General features: G+C 34.6%; 1 protein-coding gene across 1 annotated transcript in view; it reads right to left on the bottom strand.

The window, feature by feature from the left end:
• Positions 1 to 18,894, bottom strand: part of PCDH7 (protocadherin 7) — a 260,537-nt gene that overhangs the window by 129,549 nt on the left and 112,094 nt on the right. The window contains exon 3 of the mRNA XM_058803518.1: positions 9,369 to 9,585. Within this exon, the coding sequence (XP_058659501.1) occupies positions 9,369 to 9,585 (217 nt within the window). The remainder of the gene's footprint in view (positions 1 to 9,368; positions 9,586 to 18,894) is intronic.

Raw genomic sequence — 18,894 nt, 5'->3', positions numbered from 1 at the left:
CTGTCAATTCTACTGATATATTAAAATAATTCCCATATTATTGCAATACATATCAGAATATGAAAAGAATGTTGGCATAAATTTTTATATTCAATAGCAGGGAATGATGGCCACTGTTAATAGAATAAAACATTGAGAGATATTAATAAAATAACATACCAGGCATAGATAAGTTTATCTCTCAAATACTTTTGTTTAAAAAATAATAGGTTTCTATTCTCCACTCAGAGAAGTTCCTGTTATTGACTAACAAGAGGAAAAGGTAAAATTACAACTCTCTTTGCTTTCTTTTCATAATGAAAATTTGCAATGTCATATTCCACTGATAGTGTTACTTTAATATCTCATGATGATGTGAAAATCATCGCCCTGCCCCAAAAAAGGACAGATTCTCCTCTTAAAAGAAAATGTGAATTAATTTGAGCAGGACAATTAGATAAGAAAACCACTGGCTGTGCACCTGAAATACTTTAAAGACAGTAGGACAGCAGGGCACAAATATCACACACATTTTGAATTAATGAGATTTAGTTTGAAAAACCTTTTCCCAGAACCCTCTCTATAGACAGCACTGCTCTTTATAGCACTATCGCAATTTCAGAAAAAGACAGAAAAATCCTTGGATCAAGAAAATAAATCTGCCATAAAACCATACTGGGAGAAAACTAACACTTTGGTGGAAGAGAGTCTTGTTTGTATGCAATTTTAGATATGATGCACTTTGATTTTTCTTCCCTTTGTGATGAAATAATGCAGATTGCTTAGGAAAAGAACAAGTGTCCCAGCAGGGATCTTCAGGGCTGATTTGTTTCTTAGATATAGCTAATAAACAGGTTAAAGCAAGCAAGTTGGGGAAGCAACTTGATAGCAAGAAAGTACACAATAATCAATATAAATTATCAATAGTGTTCTTCCTTCACTGCCTTTACATTTTAATTTTTTCTATTATCCAAAAAGAAGTTTACTTTTATGTCCACATGTTAGAAAAAAAGTACAGATTTAAATAATCCATCAAAACAATCTTTTTTTTATTTATTTAGTGAGAGATGCTTTGTCCTTTCTTAAAAGATGCATAAGAATGGACAGCTTCTTTAAAATGAATGGAAATTTATCTACAATAAAAGAATTGCAATTAATATTAATAGAATATATTAATCTAGTCTGCAGAAAAAAAAAACAACAAAAAAGCATCTTATAAAATACTGATTACTAACATACATTTTCTTACATAATAAATGCTGACTTTTGCATTTGTTATGTAAGAAATAAATCTGTGCACAATAATTTTGTTGGAGCACAAAACCTCTGGTTTTTTGATAGTGGAGGTTTTGTTGTTATTGTTGCTCCTTACCCCAAAAAAGTCAAGCTTTCCATACTAAATTACTGTACTAATAAATTGAGCAATTTCTTAAAAATTCCAATGTATGCCTTGTTCTAGCATATGCCATGATTTTTTTTACTTATTCAAGACATTTGAGTTGGCATTCACACTGAATGCTGTGTTGCTGTTGAGGCAAAAAAGGCAATATAGGCAATACCATAGTAATATTCAGAAATACTTAAATGTCTGAATTCACATTATGCTTGCACTTAAATCCTCTTGTCATCATAGAAATTGTTCCATTTCTCTGAAAATCAGTTATAAATTATAAATATAAATATACAACAGAATTTTCAGAACTACAGATGACACATCATATGGAAGATTCTAATTCCTTTAAATACCTTTGTGTAGATTTTGGCATACTAAACTTACATTTATATTTGCTAAAATTCATAAGAGATACACTTCCCTTTAAGTTTTAGGGTTTAAACCTTTTGAAATAATAACTGAATACAGGACTTCTTATACAACAGCAAATTTTAGTATGGCTACAAATAAACATATGCTCCTTAAAAAATTCTTATGTACTGTTTCTTTACAGTCTAGGAAGTTTATTTTCCCTCTGTCCAATCCAAGGAAAATGGCACACACAATCACCTTCAAAACCCTAACTGGGAAAAAGAGATATTAATAGTTGCATGCAATGGAAACTGGACAAATATGAATATGTAAATCCATAAAGATTACTAAATGCACATTATGTGGCTCAGGGAATCAGAATTCCCAACTGTTGATGTATAGAAGACTACTTGGAAAATAAATCAGTTTATTTGTCCTGCTATAATTTTTCCTGAGCACCTTATTTTGGCCACCAGATGATCTTTGGTCTGACCCTATACATTACCTAGATCTCCCACAAATAAAGGAAAAAGTATTTTTCACTGAAATTAAGATTAAATACCCCTATGCTTTGGATCTTTATTATACTTGAAGATTTGAAGGGGTAGAAAGATCTAATGTTGTCCAGAAAATGAAAGAATCTATGATTAAATAAAGCCAACTGGGAAACACAGTATGTTGAAAGGACTCATTGGAACAGAGGAAAAATAAACTTCCGTTGAATCTTTGCATTAGATTTTTTTCAGGAAAGAGCCTGCCTTGGATGCAAAGGTTGCTAAATATTCCATTCATAAACCAGATGTCTGTTCTTCCTTGAGTCTAAATTTTGGAATGCATTTTGCCTTCCATCTACATTGAGGACTGCGACAGTATCAAAGGGAGTTCTGCAATCTGCATCAGTGGGAGGCTGCCTGAGCTGGCAGCTGGCACGGAAGACTTGGACAAAAGCCTAACTTCACTAAGTCAGTTGCAAAACCTTCATCAGACTGGAAGTTCATGTTCAAATTATTACTTTTTGAGGGGTGCACAATGTCTGGATCAATTCACAGCATGACAGTGGGCATACTGCTTTACTTTCTGATCATTTAGTTCTCCACTTGTCAGTTTAGTATGTTCATATCCACCTCAGTGAATTGATTTGAAATTCATAGATGAGGCAGGTTATATAACTGCAACTGTCTAGATCTCATGAGTATTTGCAGTGAGAACTGACTCACTCAGATGTGTACAAGTGTGCACACCCACAGGCAAACACAAACCCTTCCCTCCCTGCTGCATCCTAACTGATATAACTGCAGGTGCGTTTTTTAAAAATCCAAAGTCTTCCTCCCCATAAATTATTGGTTAAAAACTGATGGAATGTAAACATGGAGTTCCTTTTTTAAAGGGTAGTAAAAGAAATCAAAGTTTTAGTACATGGCATTTCAAGTTAGCTGATATCAATAGGCTATTTTTAAAAGTGGTGTGAACAGTTATTACTGTGTGTATTTTCTTTTTAAGAGCAGGATGCTGAAATCGGGAGTGGAGGAAGAAATCCTACAAGATGATTTTTCAGAAAAGAGGCATATGCTATTCACTGTGCAGCACAAAAGTAGCTAGAACAAATACAATGGGAAAGCAAGAGAGAATAGGAAGAGACATACAATACTATTCAGAAAATCAGAATAGTGCTGAATAATTTGTTTTGCTACCAATGTGTGGGGGTGAATTTCCAATACAGAAATATGCATTCTTTCTTTGATTCCAGCAGATCCAAGCATATGTTCTCTGAGCAGTTAAAATCCTGATCAAGCAGAAAACATTCACAGCAAACTCAGGTGCTCTTCATGAACAGAAAGGAGAAGTAGCTGATATTTGTTTGGACACTCAAGGAAAATAGACAAGGTATAAAAAAATGCTATTTGTTGTCTTCAATCAGAGCTATTTCTCATTATATTTGGGGCTTTACTTTGCACAGTGGATTTGAAGTACAATGTAAACATAGAATAGCTAATATATAAAAATATATACCAGCATCAGGAATTTGACAAAAAGTATATTTCCCTCATTTCTATTAGAAGTATATATGCATAACACTTCAAAATACAAGTACCTAAAGTACAGGCACGATATAGTTTTGAAAGTAAAGTATTATTGTGCATATAGATTATCAACCTTGTTGCTCTGTTGAAAAAATTCGCAGACATACAGGGTAAGGTGACCTAAAGGAACACAGTAAAAGATGAGAAATGGTAAAAAATCAAGGAGAAAAGCAGTCAATATTCTTCCCAGACAGGTTCCTTGCCTTACATAAGACTGCACTACTGTATCAGAGATTCCAGCACAGTTTGTCTTCTGTCTTACAAGCCAGGCTTTTTTTTTCCTCTTATAAAATATCTTTTCACAGATCTTATCAGAATGCTGTATTCTCAAAAAAAACTGGTTCAAGATATCATTCATCACTGAATATGTATATGTTCCAAAACATTACCCATGTATGTTGCTAGTGTTACAGAATCCAAAATTCATCATATGCCTAATTATAGGTTAAGATTCATCAGAAACAAGGGTAAGAATTCTTATGTATTTGTATTATATAATAATTTTGCAGCACTTTCTTGTATTTTGGGTTCATGCATGCAGAGTGATATTTAAGAACAAGTAGAGACAGCAGCCATGACAGAATAAAAAGAAACGAACCAAACAAAAAAGGAACTGTTACTGTGTAATCATTACATTGAAAACCTTTCCTGCCTCTCAGATGGACTACTTACATCAACTCTTTCAGGACACAGTTTTAAAACAAAATTATTCTCATGCAATTTTAGGACCTGAATTCAAGAGGAAAGAACATTTGAAAATAATGGGAACTGCAAAAATGCAGTCATTCTCTGAAATAAGTCAATGAGTGTCTGTTTGCCATTATACAATAAGGACAGTTAAGTTTTCAAGAACATTAAGCTGTGTTATTTGCAGAACAAAAAGGTAAAGGAAAAATGGATTCTGTAAACATGAGTTCTCTAAATTAATGTATTATTTTCCTCACACTTTGGTCCAGAAAACAGATTAAGAATCTATTTCACAAGCAAAAGTGAGAGAATGCTCTTATAGATGAAATTAGTTATACATATTAATTGTCAAAATTTACTTCACATTTTCATCCTTCTGTACGTTATGAACCCCTTCTTTGTACTGATGGTGGAACTTTGACTCTTGCAGTCTAAATCTGAAATTGTAATTGAAAATAGAGCATATTATCAGACTATGTGAACCAAGGTAATGCACTTCTCTTCCCTGGCTTTTATTTCATGTGTCAGTCAGAGAGTAATTTATCTACTGATTTCTTTGTGGGAGTCAAGTAACTGAATCACAAAAATTCTGAGCTCCTTTTTAAGCTCTTCTCCTTACTTTATCTGTGACTTCAGACATGTCACTTAATCTTTCTTTACTCCATTTCCCCCTGCAAAAATGGAATCTGTGAACCATTCCTTTATTTTCCTTCTTTCACAGAGACAACTGCTCCTCTCCAGCCCTATTTGATATTGAAACATGGGCTAACCCAGCATTCTGTGCTGCAGATCATGTTCATGTAGAAGTACCTGAGCTAGCTTTAAGGCAGGGATCTCAGGTGTGGCACACAGTTTAATTAGGACTGCATGGAAACAAATCTCGAGGGAAGATCATACAAGCCATAACCTGCAGTGCTGCAGTTTCACCACTGTAGGTCCTCTAGCTAAATTAAACAAAAAAAAAATAAAACTGATTAGGCTGCTACATGCATAAATAAACTGTAGGTATGCAGAAATCAGGGGGTAGGGAGAAGGAATACAATGAAATATTTCTGAGAGCTGCAAGAATCATGAGAGAAACCTTATAGAACCAGGTGAAGAGAAATGAAACAGAACAATGGAAGCTCCATTTAAAGATCATATCTCTAATTAATAACACAGAAACTAGTATGAAAAAGATGTCTTGTCCATTCTTCAGATTTTGAGAATACATCTTCAGCTATCCCTACCTTTGCTAGAAGAATATTTATAACCTAGGAAGCTTTATAATTCAGAGGAAAGGTAAACTATAAGGAAACATAACAATCCATAGTATTTGAAAACTAAAATAGAATGCTTCCATGCTCTTCTTCATAATGAAAAGAAAAGGAATAGACACTAAATAGTTAAATAAGAATTTAAAAAAACCAAACCCCAAACATTTTTGTTAGCCTTCAGAGGATTTCACTGTTGAAATTCTTCAGGCCAATAACTTGTCTTGTGGCAAATTAGTGGGGTTTTAGTACTGTTATTATTATTATTATTTAGAAAATCACATGCTGACTATTAACTGTTGGGGTCAGGAGGAGAAGTAATTCTGGAAGTTTCTGACTCAGAGTTTTTTTCAAAATTTTCTTCTGAGATGTATTAGGCATGGTCAGAACTAGAAAGCTATGACAAAAGACCAGGAAACTAATTTACCATGATAATGTATTTGCCCTTGATATACAAATATGAATGTAATGGAAATGTTCTTCAGAAAATTATTGTGCAATTTACAATAAGACAGTACCATTCCAACAGCAAAATCAGAAAAGGCTGCACATACAAGCAGAATTTCTTTGCAAGGAAAGCTCCAAGGGCAGGGGATAAATTAACTCAGAAGTTACTTTTGGTTCTGCAGATTTTACTAATTAACAAGATCTTTGCATACTGAATTTTCACAGTCAATCTGCTAGCATTTTTTTCTTTCTTTCTTTCTTTTTTTTTTTCTCCCACATCTGACACCACAGCTAATCAGCAGAATAAAACTTCAATCTACATCTGACAGTCCTGTAGGCTGGTGGGCAATGTTCACCATATTCTAAGAAAATCAACCCCCTTATCCAATTTTTCCACTTTTGCAGTGTTTTATTCTCAACTAAGAAAATGTAAAGAAACTCTGAACAGCAAACAGAAAGTTGAATTTCTTATATACTCTGCGTGTGAGCTGAACCTTTTAAATTTGCAATAGCTATAAAGATTACTTGTTTTCCTTAGTCATCTAGGCTTAAAAAAATAAAAAAGGAGGAAACATTGGAAGGTTTCATGTACTGTGCTGAAGATTATTATTTCAAATTCTGAAATGAAAGAAAATCCAACGCAATTAGTTATAACTGCATTGTTTCACACCAACTGAAATTAAATGGTAAATATTTGAAGTAAAAATTAATAACCAAGATCATTTCCAAAATGCTGTTTCCATGAAAAATCTTCATAAAAATCCAGTATAAATCCTGATTAAAACCTAACCTAGCCAAACACTACAGATTACCTAGATTCCAATTAAATGTGACAAATGAACGCTTGACAGACTTCATTTTCAATTCTATTTCTGTCAGAATGATCCATTAATATTGAAGACTACATTATCAGAATTTGAACAATTCAATTGTTAAAATGCAAGTGGACTTAATAATCATATGACAGAAAAATCTCACTCAAATATCAGGTAATAAATGTATGAAGGAAAAAAAGTACATTCCATCCTGTTCCATCATTATTTATAGATTATTGTTAACATTAATTTCTGGAGGTAGATGACGTGCCACTGTTGAAATCTTGTCTTTAAAATGTGACAGCAAAATCCAGAAATCTGTACAGTGTAATTTTCACCATGATATCACCCAGCTTTTAAAGGTCTTGTTCAAGGTTTTATAAAGAAGGAGGAAATCCTGATTCTATGCATGTATTACCATGCAAATTTTTTTTACTGGAGACTTTTTGTTCATTCAGCATGAACTAATGTATTTATCTACCTCTATGTTTCTATCTATCAATTTTAGAATATTTTTTTCAAAACCAAGTCCAAGAAATTTATCCTATCAAATATAAAATAAACTATTTTCAAAAAAAGAAGTATGTAAAATATTTTAGTTATTAGAATGTAATTCCAGTTTTTGCATCATTATGAAAAATTATTTTGCTTTAACTTATGACGTTGCTCAAGCACTTTTTGTTTTCAATTGCACTTCAGTTACTGTGATTTTCTTTTTCATTGTCTACCAAATACATTAAGAATTATATTAATTTTTGATTCTACAGTTTGTCCAGCATGGATCATGCATATCTTATCTTAAAATACTTTCTGAATTCAGAATTTCACTCTACAAATTCTCTGCATTGCTGGATTTCCAAGGGAATTGACAAGTTGTTTAACTAATCATCCTAACCACAAAATCTCACTACAAAACAGACAATAAAATAATCAGCCCAATTTAGGTACAAACTCTACAAGCTTTTTTTCTGACATTTTTTCCAGGAATACCATTATCACTTTTTCCCCTTACCACATCTCCAGAAAAATGAAATGTAATCAAACATATTCATATAAACAACCAAGGAAAATATATAAATGCAAATGTATAAACATACATAACCTAATATAACTTTAGATGGATAATACTGTCTTCCTTTTTAGTCAATTAACTTTTTTTCTATTGGGGTATACAGTTCAAGCATATTTTGACTGCTGTAACCATTATTCAGCAATACACACTAGATTTGGAAATATCTTACCATAAAAAATAACATAGTTTTAATGGGTTGACATGTCTATCTCAGATAAGACAAAACCCCAAGAACAATTATTCAGTATTGCAATCTCTGAAAAACTAACATGCACTTAGCCAAACTAATTAATTCATTCTATAACAAAAAAATACACCACCCTTCTTGCATGTACCCACCTTTTACAATTAAATTAGAAAATCCGTTATTTCTTTGGTTATCAAAGAAATGTTTGACACGTATTAATTTATTTTGTTGTTTGTGGGCCAATGAAAATACAATGAAGTCAGTCTCTGACTTCATAAAACTTTAGATCAAGGCCAAAAAGTGGAGAACAGTGAAATATTCCTGTTTTATAAAATACATTTCAAAATGAATAAGTCTTTTTGGCTTTTTAATCCTGAATAGTTTTAGATAGAAAGAAAAAACAACCCAACCTGAGACTTATATTAACTTTATTTTTGGTATTTAATAGTAGGAGAATTACTATGGAATAAATAATTATTTAATATTTTCCCCTTCTACTTAAATGGGCCCTGAATTTAAATGAAATGTTGTAAAATGTTGTCCAAAATAAAATGTGAAGAAAAGGAAAGTAATATTCTTCTATTCTGAATAATGAAGAATGGACCTGACATTGTGTTTTATTTTGAAAACTGTCTATACAACATTTTTGGGGAAAAGAGAATTCTCTAGAGTGGGGTTTTAAAATACTATTTTCTTTTCCTAATGCTGTATATATCACATTCTGTGAAATTTTCTAAGTAGGTTTTGAGTCAAAAATGGAAGGAGATGAGGATATATATGTCTTTTATGGTCTTTTATCTAAAATGAAACGTATATCATTTTATTCAATTACCATTTCCCCAGACCTCTACTGATATTTTTTCAGTGTTTTAACTGTTTCTGCAGTATAGATTTTAAGTAATGTAAAAAAACCAGCTGTTTTAATTAGTGGCGTTGTGTTCCATTATTTTGTATACCTGCATTTTAACAAACTTTAAAATCAAACGATTTCGATATTAATTATTTAATGCGTTTATTTATGTTTTTTGGACTGACCTTTCCAAAGTCTACTTAGTATCGCTTGCTAGTGAGATTATGTGTGTGAATGTTGTGTTTGCCCCTACCATTTTCCATATGCTCTGCCTCACCAACACTGCCATCCGGCGTAGTCCTTTCGTAGTTGTCCTCTGGGAGTGGAAGGGCACCCAGTCTCGGCCCTGATGAACTCTTACTGCTTGGTGTCTCTGACTCCTCCAGACCGCTGTCATAGCAACTCTGCAATGACCCTTGATGCGGGTCCTGAGGCTGACTCACAACAGAAAACGTCACTCTACGAAACGGCTGCAAGAGAAAAGAGTCTGAATGTCACTGCAAAGTTCACTCTTTGGACAACTGATTCTCAAAACATGACTTAAGCAAACTAATATTTTAACATTTACCGATCTAGCAGTTTTTGTCTACTTTAAAGCAAACAGAAAGTGCAGTTCTTACATAAAAGGCCACTGGACAGAGTATGCATGGAATTTTACTGTAATACGTGGTCAGAACCTTCAGAGAGTTTATCATAGCCTCCTTTCAAATAGCTACATGGGCTAAGAGAGCTGGTTATAATTATTTATAAATTTTGTACAGTTCTCTATCAGTAGTAATAAGTTGATCAGAATTAATATCAGACTGCATAAAGGTACTTGACAGTGTGTGCACGTGTATGTGTAAGGTTGTATGGCTGGGTAAAAGTGCTCATCTGTGAACTATACTGTGGGTATTATGAACATAGCAACACACCCATAAGATTTCTATAAAATCACTACCTGTTAGCATGGGAAAGGAGAGGGGAAAAAAGGAAGAATAAAAAAGGAAAGGGACAAAAAAAAGTCTCTTAGGTCCTTTGCCATAAAAGCCAGTGCCTGGAGACAGGGTGTGTTGCCAGCTGACTTAATAAAGCCTTTAAAGTACCGCAAGCGCAGCTGACACAACACGCTTCCACTGGGACTGTATAAACATGGATTGTTAGAGATTTGTATTCATTCAAAATGACAGATATTGCTGTTGCTCTGGAAGCCTACATGCTGAACCCTGGCACCAATGAGAATCCCAGGAAATGGAAGAGTCAATCCTTCACATTCCAGAGGATGCTGAGGACATGCAGGATTTTCAGTGAGAAGTTAGAGGATTCTCTTAGGATTTAAACTACACTCAAGCAGCAATGATACATTTAAAATAATTTAATGATACATTTAGAGAACTGCAGAACAATATTTGTTATACTAGAACGCACCTTCTGAAAAAACCACCAATAGATTATTTTTACAAGACAACACACACATTTACCAGTGTTTAAAATGGGGTGTCTGATAGTGCTGTCCTTTGGATTCAGATGTGTTTCAATCCCTATGCTAGATTGAGACATAGGCATACATCACTCCCACTGGCAACTGTAGTCATTATAGGATGGAAATATATATTCAGGCCAGAAGGGAGAAAACAGCAGCTGCAACCACTCACACAAGCCCTGAAGGACAGAAGTCCACATCAGCTTTACAAGTAGAGGGGTAGGAGGAGGTAATTTCATTTTGAGGGTACAAAATTCTTTTGAAGGTACAAAACTTTGAAGACACCAAGGTAGTTAGAGCTGATGGTAGACAGGCTGGACAACAAATATAATGCTAAACCTTCCTGGCATGAGCAGATTAAAAGTTTATACAGGTGATAGTTACCAGAAATACTTTACTGTAACTGTTTGGTGGACCAAAACTTCATGCAATGAGATGCTGTAATCTATAACTATACATCAATTGTTACTTAGTTATGGGCCAATGACACAAACCGTGAAATCTCAGAGATTTGAATTCACTTAGAACATCCCATAGATTATTCCTGAATATCATACAATTCTGGCAGTCACATTTGGATCAGCTGAGCTGGGAGAGAGGCCCTTTGGCATCTACACACATCAAACTCACACAGTCATACTATGTTTCCTTACTGGCTTGACCCCAAATTTCCTATTGCAGAGTCTCAGATGTCTCAATCCTTGAAATAATTCAGTCTTGTTGCAATAACCATATAAAAATTAACAGCTTGAGCTGGTACCTCTGAGGAGGGACTCTGAACAGAGAAAATCCTGGGCTTTATGCTTCCATAGTCTAAGCACATGGAAGTCTTGGGCTCTTCAGCTTCTGCCCTGTCTCTGAGTGTCTGGTCCCCTGGATGGACACAGGTCCCCATTCCCTTTATTATGCAAAGGGTTAGAGGTCCAAGACTTCTTGCCTGGGGCTCCCAACACCCAGAGCTCCCCCTGCAGCTGCTCACCAAGCTACCTGCACTGACTGCATTCCTCAACACCAGAAGGACTTTGCATCATCTACAGTTCCTGCAAGAGCAGTGATGTAACTTAAAATGGGAACTAGAAGAAAAAAAAAGCCATCAACTATTTGGAACTTTATGTTCCATTTCTTATAGATTTCTTGGAAATCAGACTCAACTAGATCACAAGAAGAGAACACCTTTTTATCACATCTGTGGCTACCACAAGTGTAATAGCAAAGTTATCTAAAATAAGCTCTGGAACAAGCTATAAAAGATTCAGGAGCATCCTGTTCATTTTCAGATATTCTTTGAAAGTTATGTGCCTTACCTAATTGGCATGTAGGGAAGAGATGTGACAGATGCAAAGTTTGACTGTTTTATAGCTGAGGCTGAAAATTCCCTAAGAAAATCACTACATATCCTTGAAACTACAAGAAATGTGATGTACTTTTACTAAGTTATTAATAATCGTTTTTAAACAGATATGGGTGTTAATCTTGTTTTTCTCTTAATGCTGTACTGAATAGGAATTATCTAACCCAAAACTAACACACAGAGTATTCAGTTCAGTAGAGCCAGTTCAGTCCTTTCCACAGAATATCAATGAGAATGACATAATGACAATAAAATTCTTTCTGAAAGAATGATGTGCATGTTAATGGTTATTTTGCAGGATTTATTACACTTCTACTTTCAGTATAAACATCAGAATTCTGACCTTTCTATTGCATTACCTCTGAGAGACAGACCTACTCAGTCAAATGTATTGCAAATTTTGAATGCATCCAACCTCATGGAATAACATCATGGCCTGTCCTTTTCCAATAAAAAGAAATAGACTTGGATTATAATATATGTCTGTTACTTGCATAGTTAGAAATACTCCATGTGATTAACATAAAGAATTTCAAGAACAAAAAAAAATTAAATATCTGTATTGCAGTTGACTTTCCCACAAGTCATCATCTCTGATATGCAAATTACCATGTAGTTAGGACAGTATAATCTGGATAAACATTTGTCAGAGCAGAACTATCAGTTATAAAAGATACTGAATTTTTATATACTTGGAATATTTGGGCTAAATGAATTATGGCACCTTATTTTTACACCCAAAAAACTAGGACATCTTAGAGATAAATTTGATAAAAACACAGCAGTATGGGGGTGCTCTAAAATGCCTCTGAAAAAACCCTGTATATGCATGTACATGATACTGTTCATGAAACTCATAACAGTCCTTGGATTGTTACTAATAAGAGCATTTACATTAAATGAGTTTAAATCCCCAAGAACTTAGTTATGAACACTAGAATGCTAATACATAATAAGTACTATTTATGCAGTAGTTTCTATCAATGCAATAAGACCTCTCCAAAACCAAGAACTTTCGTCATATACTCTAATCTTCGTTTATATCTGTAAAACAGTTGTGGTTTCACGTAAAACTGCATATTAGTAAAACAGACAAGAGTGAAAAATTATAAATACCAACATTAATGTTTACAAAAAGTTATTCGTAAAATGCTGGTCTTCTTATGTATTTATTGCCATGAAAAAAATAAGGATAGTAAGCTCCACTTTAACAAGAGAAGATAGAGTATATACTAAATTTTGTTCTACTTTTTATAAAATTACACCAGTAATTTCTCAGACAAATGCACACAATAAATTTCCAGATGTTTTGTGGAGTCGTGGGTTGGTGACAGACACATTGACACGACGTTGCAGCACGGGCAGATGGTGGATTGCTGCAACCTTCCTGAAGCATCCCCATGAGGAGAGCACTCCACCAAGCACGCAGCAAACACCACACTCACACGCAGCAGCTGCTTATCTAAGATGGCAGAAGCAGGAAGGGTCTTTGTAGAGGTTTACAGTGGCAGTTTATTTCATGTACGTGCTGAAAGCGTCCAGGGACAAAGGGAAAGGTAGAGGGTCCAGGACTATATACTGGTAAACAGGGGTGGAGGCAACAGCAACAATCAATCACCTGAAGGTGTGAGCAGGAAAAGGGTTACAGTGACCAACAGGGAAACACAAGGGTGAATAGACCGACCCAATTTATAACACAGGGTAGCAACAAGGGTACAAAGAACAAAGAAACTGATAGAACCTTGACCATAGGTTGTTAACAGGCAGTTGAACAGCCAGTGGGGCCCACAGGGGGAGTGGCACTGGAGTGGGTTGACAGCGTGTCACAGGAGTCCATGGGAGAGGTTAAAGTTCTATGGGATGTTCTTCCAGGGCATGGCCCCAGGAAGTCCAGCAGACCCACAGGCCTCCACAGCGCTGAGTCCTCAGCAAAAAGCACTGAGTTTAATCTGGATGCCCTTTTCGTAGGGGTTTTGGATTTCCTGGGCTCAGGTAGCTGATCGGATGGGAGCTCTCTCCACCCAGCTCTCTGGCCAGCGGTGTGTCTGGGTCTGAGCTTGAACAGGGTTGGCTGAGGTCTTCCCTTGGGTTTGAATGCAGCCTTTCCCTGCCTTATTCAGGGACTTGTTTTCTTCTAGTTTGATTGAGTTTAGGGGGCAGCTTCAGGTCAGCTGCAATGCGTCATCTGAGTGCTGGCAAATTAAGGCACCAACCTATGAGGGGACAGGGTTATGTTTAGTTTTATTGATTTTCAATGCACAACATTAAGGCAGCTGTGTCTACCACCACTGTGAATCAAAATGCTTGAGTAACTTCTACCCAAAGTCCACAATTGTTCAATTTGCCTATCCCAGCAAAAAAGCAACATTAAACCTTTATTAGTCCTTTGGTAGGGACTTACAATATTCAGGTTTGGTAAGAAGACAGTAAGTTTAATAAGAAGACTGTAGGTTTGATGATTTTCACCCTCAGAAAACTTATATCATCTTTTCTGAGAACAGCATATGGAGTTCTTCCTAATTGTATCAGATCCTGGAGCAAAAAGATATGCCTTTGCATTACACCTCAGTGATAAATCTTTATTTCTTCCTTGTTTCATCTGTATTACTTAAATGAGATAGTTTCCTTTCCACTAATCCATAGAACAAAAAACTCTGCAATGCCAAAAACATACACTTCCTGCTATCTATAGTAACTGTACAACAGAATAAGTTACTAGAGCTCAGAGTTTATCTTAACCCGAATTAAATAATTCATCCCTATCCAAGATGGAAACTAAAATTATATTTTCAATACATGAAGAACCCTAGTTTTGAAGGTTGACATTAGGGACAGAGTTTGGCTAGACTTGGTAAAAAGCAATATATCCATATAGCTCCACAAGGCTTAATTGTGGCACTTTTTCACCATTATGATAGATATTTTTCTTCATATCCCAAAGTTTGAAGTTTTGCATTGTAATTCCTGATATTTCACACTGCTCTTGGATTATATTCTTTCATAGTTTCTGTATACCAGTTGCTATCAACATTATAAACATTGTTCAAAAATGTTGGTGGATTTGCACTGTAGTAGTAGGGTGGCAGAGTAAACCTTTTCTACGTTTAATTGTTTAGAGAACTAAACTTGCAGCCATCAACCATTTCTAAGCCAATTACTTCACAACTTATTCTGTGTACAAAGTGTGCACACTAAAGTATAACTATCTTAACTACTTAACACTTGGACAAAAACAGTAGGGCTCCCAGGCCTTTCTGTGGTCACAATGCCTACATTGCAAAACCATAAGGACTGAAAACATTTTAATCAAATGTAAAATGCAACTTAACATGTAGAGGAGCATAAAAAGTTTAGCCTAACTATATAGTAGTATGTTGAGTATAGCAAGCCAAAGCAAGCTATATTTCTACACGTATTTCTACCAGTTTATCCGTCATGGGCATGGACATTACCCACGGAACATTACCCTGGAACATTAGGAATTAAGGTTCTTATTTTTCCCTGACTTTTAAATCAGATGACTTTCCACTTTAACAATGTATGGTATTTTGGGGTATTATCAGGAGCTTAAGGTGGCCCAAGGGCTAGCTGGAGATCATCTAGTCCAACTCTTCTGCTCAAAGTAGAGTTGGCTAGAGCACTTTTCTTAGGGATCTGATCACTTGGGTTTTTAGGATCTTCAAGAATGGAGACTCCATGGCCTTTCTGAGCAAGATGTTCTGCAGTTTTTCAACTCTAACAGTAAAGGAGGTTTCTCTTAAGTTTCAATGGAATTTCTGTATTTTCTGTTTGCACCAAGCATTAAAAGCAAAGGTGATAAGTCAGGCCTAAATAATATTATAATTCCTGTTAGCTTCAGAAAGTCAATCAATGTCAAGCAAATTGTAAGACTAATACAGTGACTCTGAGGTGTGTATAGGGTAGATCTGAAAAACAGGCAGAAGAGATGCATCAACTGATCACATAAATTCAAAGTGTTTCTTTAGCACTTGAATTTTGATACAACATGTCATTATCCTTTTCTTTCTATTCATTCTTAATTGCTGAAAGCTTGTTGGAAGACAAACAAAATATTAATGAATGATTCCTATTCTGCATGAATAGTTTCAACCCACACAGCTCTTTTCCCTATTCAAATCACATATTTCTACTGTTCTAAACTTCTGTCATTGTAGTTACTATAAAATTGGCAGGAAATTAAATTAAACAGGCATTATTTTTTCAATGGGAAGACTGAAACACCTGACATTAGTATTAGAGTAGCAGGCTAAAAGAGGAGAAAGATGCTGATAAGAAAAATGACTTTTTTATTTTTTTTAATATTTAGCCAAATGCAGTGACAAATGTAACCTTCAACAGAACTTAAATAAAATAAAAAAATATTTTGATATTACAGCTCTACAGCAGACATTGTCTGTGATGAACTGTAATTAGCTTATTTTCATTTATTTTGGTTTCACTTTTATTAACTTTTCTTGCAGTAGTGGTATTCTGGTCATGAACCAGAAGTGCATTTTTTTGTTCTGTAAATAGTTGAATTCCGCATCCACTAATATCTATTTTTTTAAGCCCAAAGCTACATGTTAAGATCTGCTATTCAGGGAAAATATTTCATAATTAATTTTACATTATGAACGTCATATTTCAACATTAAAACATACTTTTTTTTCTTTTTAAGTATTGTGCTTTTCTCAAATATATTTTGTTTTCTGTTATCCAAACTTCCCTTTCTGAATCGCGACAAGGACTTCTGAGCAGGCCAAAATTATTTTTATTCACCTAGCTACATCCATTAAGTAAATTCCCAATAATATTTGTCTCTAAGTAAACAAATAAAAGGCATTCCTTAATTTCAGTGAATATCACCAAAGAACCAATAATATGAAGAGCATCTCTTACTCAAAGATACTCTCAAAGATACAACACTCTTCTGTGTGAGAATCTTTATATCAAAATACAACACACAAGCTTGTTTAGAAAATTTAGCCAAAATCTTAGAAGGCTTGTAGGCCAATATTCTTAGCATATCACAAGAGCTCTTGCTAGCTATTGAAATGTGAGCATAAAAAACCCAAGAATAAATGAGAATCTGCATCAGAGACAGTCAAAATAATTTTAGCATACTCTTTGGACTGCTCATAAAATGTATTTTTGTTATCACTTCTCTGTCCCATTGTTTGAAAATTACAAACACAAAGCATCTATGACACTGAAGTGCACTCCTATTATTCTGCTGCAAAATTAAACGGATGAAGTAGCATCCAAGACCAATTACAACATGAATTAAGATTTTTATCATATCTCCTTTAATTGTCTTAAACCAGAAGGTTTTCCTATATCTTTCATGAAGACTAAACAGAAATTCAGTGTTTCTGAACTCTATGCATTAGATTCCAATATTCTACTCTTTCTAATAATTTCCCTTGAAATCTTCTGAACACTTCTTTGACTCAAATCTATTATTAAAACACTATAAAAGCCTTCTTTTAGCTAAGAGTCCAATATCTGGTACTATTCACTGCTTAGACTTACACATTCTTGGCTTCCGTTCTCTCAGACTTTTCTGTGATATTATCCTTTGCTGAAATATTTGGGGAGCCTTTCTTTCCTGGAGGAGTTTGTTTTGTTTTCTTTGGTTTTCAGTAGAGAATATGCTGCCTGAAACTACTCCAGGGATATTAGTTCACAGAGTGTTGTGTCTTTCAGCATGAGAAATCTTTATCTTTGCTATGCTGTTTTACTAAAGTCTTTAACTGGCTGAAATCAAACAAAACCCTAATTTCCATCTTACCAGCTCAATCACCCAAATGTTTGGGTTGCGAACATCATCATCTTCTCTTGAATCGGGAATATTATTAAATAATTTAATGTGTAGAAAGGAAAAAGAATTTACTCTCAAACCTAGTTATCAGGCATGAACAAGCCCTAGAATAGAGGAAGGCCTTTATAAACCTATTTCAAAAGTCATTTACACAATATTTTAGTTCACCTAAGGTATAGACTACAGAAATTAATCTCCTTACCATCCCCGAGTTTGTACTTTGCTATCATTAGAAGAAGTATCAAGAGGCAAATATATTGGACCATTTTGGACCAAATTTCAAAGAAGAAAATGATCCCAAAGCCTCCCTAGATGTCTTGAACTAAAAGGAGCTCAGTTCACAGTATCAGACAAGCTCCTCCATGTGAATGTCCACAAAATGCATATCGTACGAAAATAAGTCTCAGAGCCCACTTTTTCACCCTTCAAATCAATTCCTCTTGAGCTATTCTATTTGCTGTTGTAGACAGAAGCAATTTTTAAAAATTACTTTCTCTTTGTTTTGTTTCTCTGCTCAAAGAGAGGCTTGTCAGCAAAGGAATCTTTGCCAGAATGCTACTGAAATGAGACGCAGACAGCTAAAGCATATACGAACCTCTCAGATATGAAGCCTTAGTATTAACAAATCACTGATGCACAGGTAATGTCTTCTATGTAATGGAGAATATTCTTGCTGCTCAGATGAAATATTTGGAATAAATTGAAAATACACCAGAGTGTTCTATATAGAAATGATTAGCTAAAAATAAAGAAAAAATCTGAAAAGTTTTGAATTATTAATGCATACATTGAATCAAAGTAGAATTTTTTTGTGTCTTAGATCTCACCTATGTGCTGTCATTTTTAAAAAAGCCTATTATTAATACTATTGCAACTATTTTAGTTGCAGTTACCATTCACAAGACTCTAGCCCAATATAAACATGAGGGTCACAGCATCAAATTTTAGGAAAATTCTGCAATAACTCCTGGAAGAATGAAATCAAATTCTAAATGAATATGAATGTATAAACAAGACATTTCCAGTTTAATAGGGAAGATATGTAAATATATTCAATACAGGTACAAAGATTAATTCATTTTCTGAGTGATCAGGGATAAGGACTTTTGCACTGGTCACCAAAATTGTATTGATGATGACATATT

This window comes from Ammospiza caudacuta, chromosome 4 (genome assembly GCF_027887145.1).
Source record: "Ammospiza caudacuta isolate bAmmCau1 chromosome 4, bAmmCau1.pri, whole genome shotgun sequence".
NCBI lineage: Eukaryota > Metazoa > Chordata > Aves > Passeriformes > Passerellidae > Ammospiza > Ammospiza caudacuta.
The sequence above is the reverse complement of the archived record's forward strand: the minus strand, read 5'-3'. Positions and strand labels throughout refer to the sequence as shown.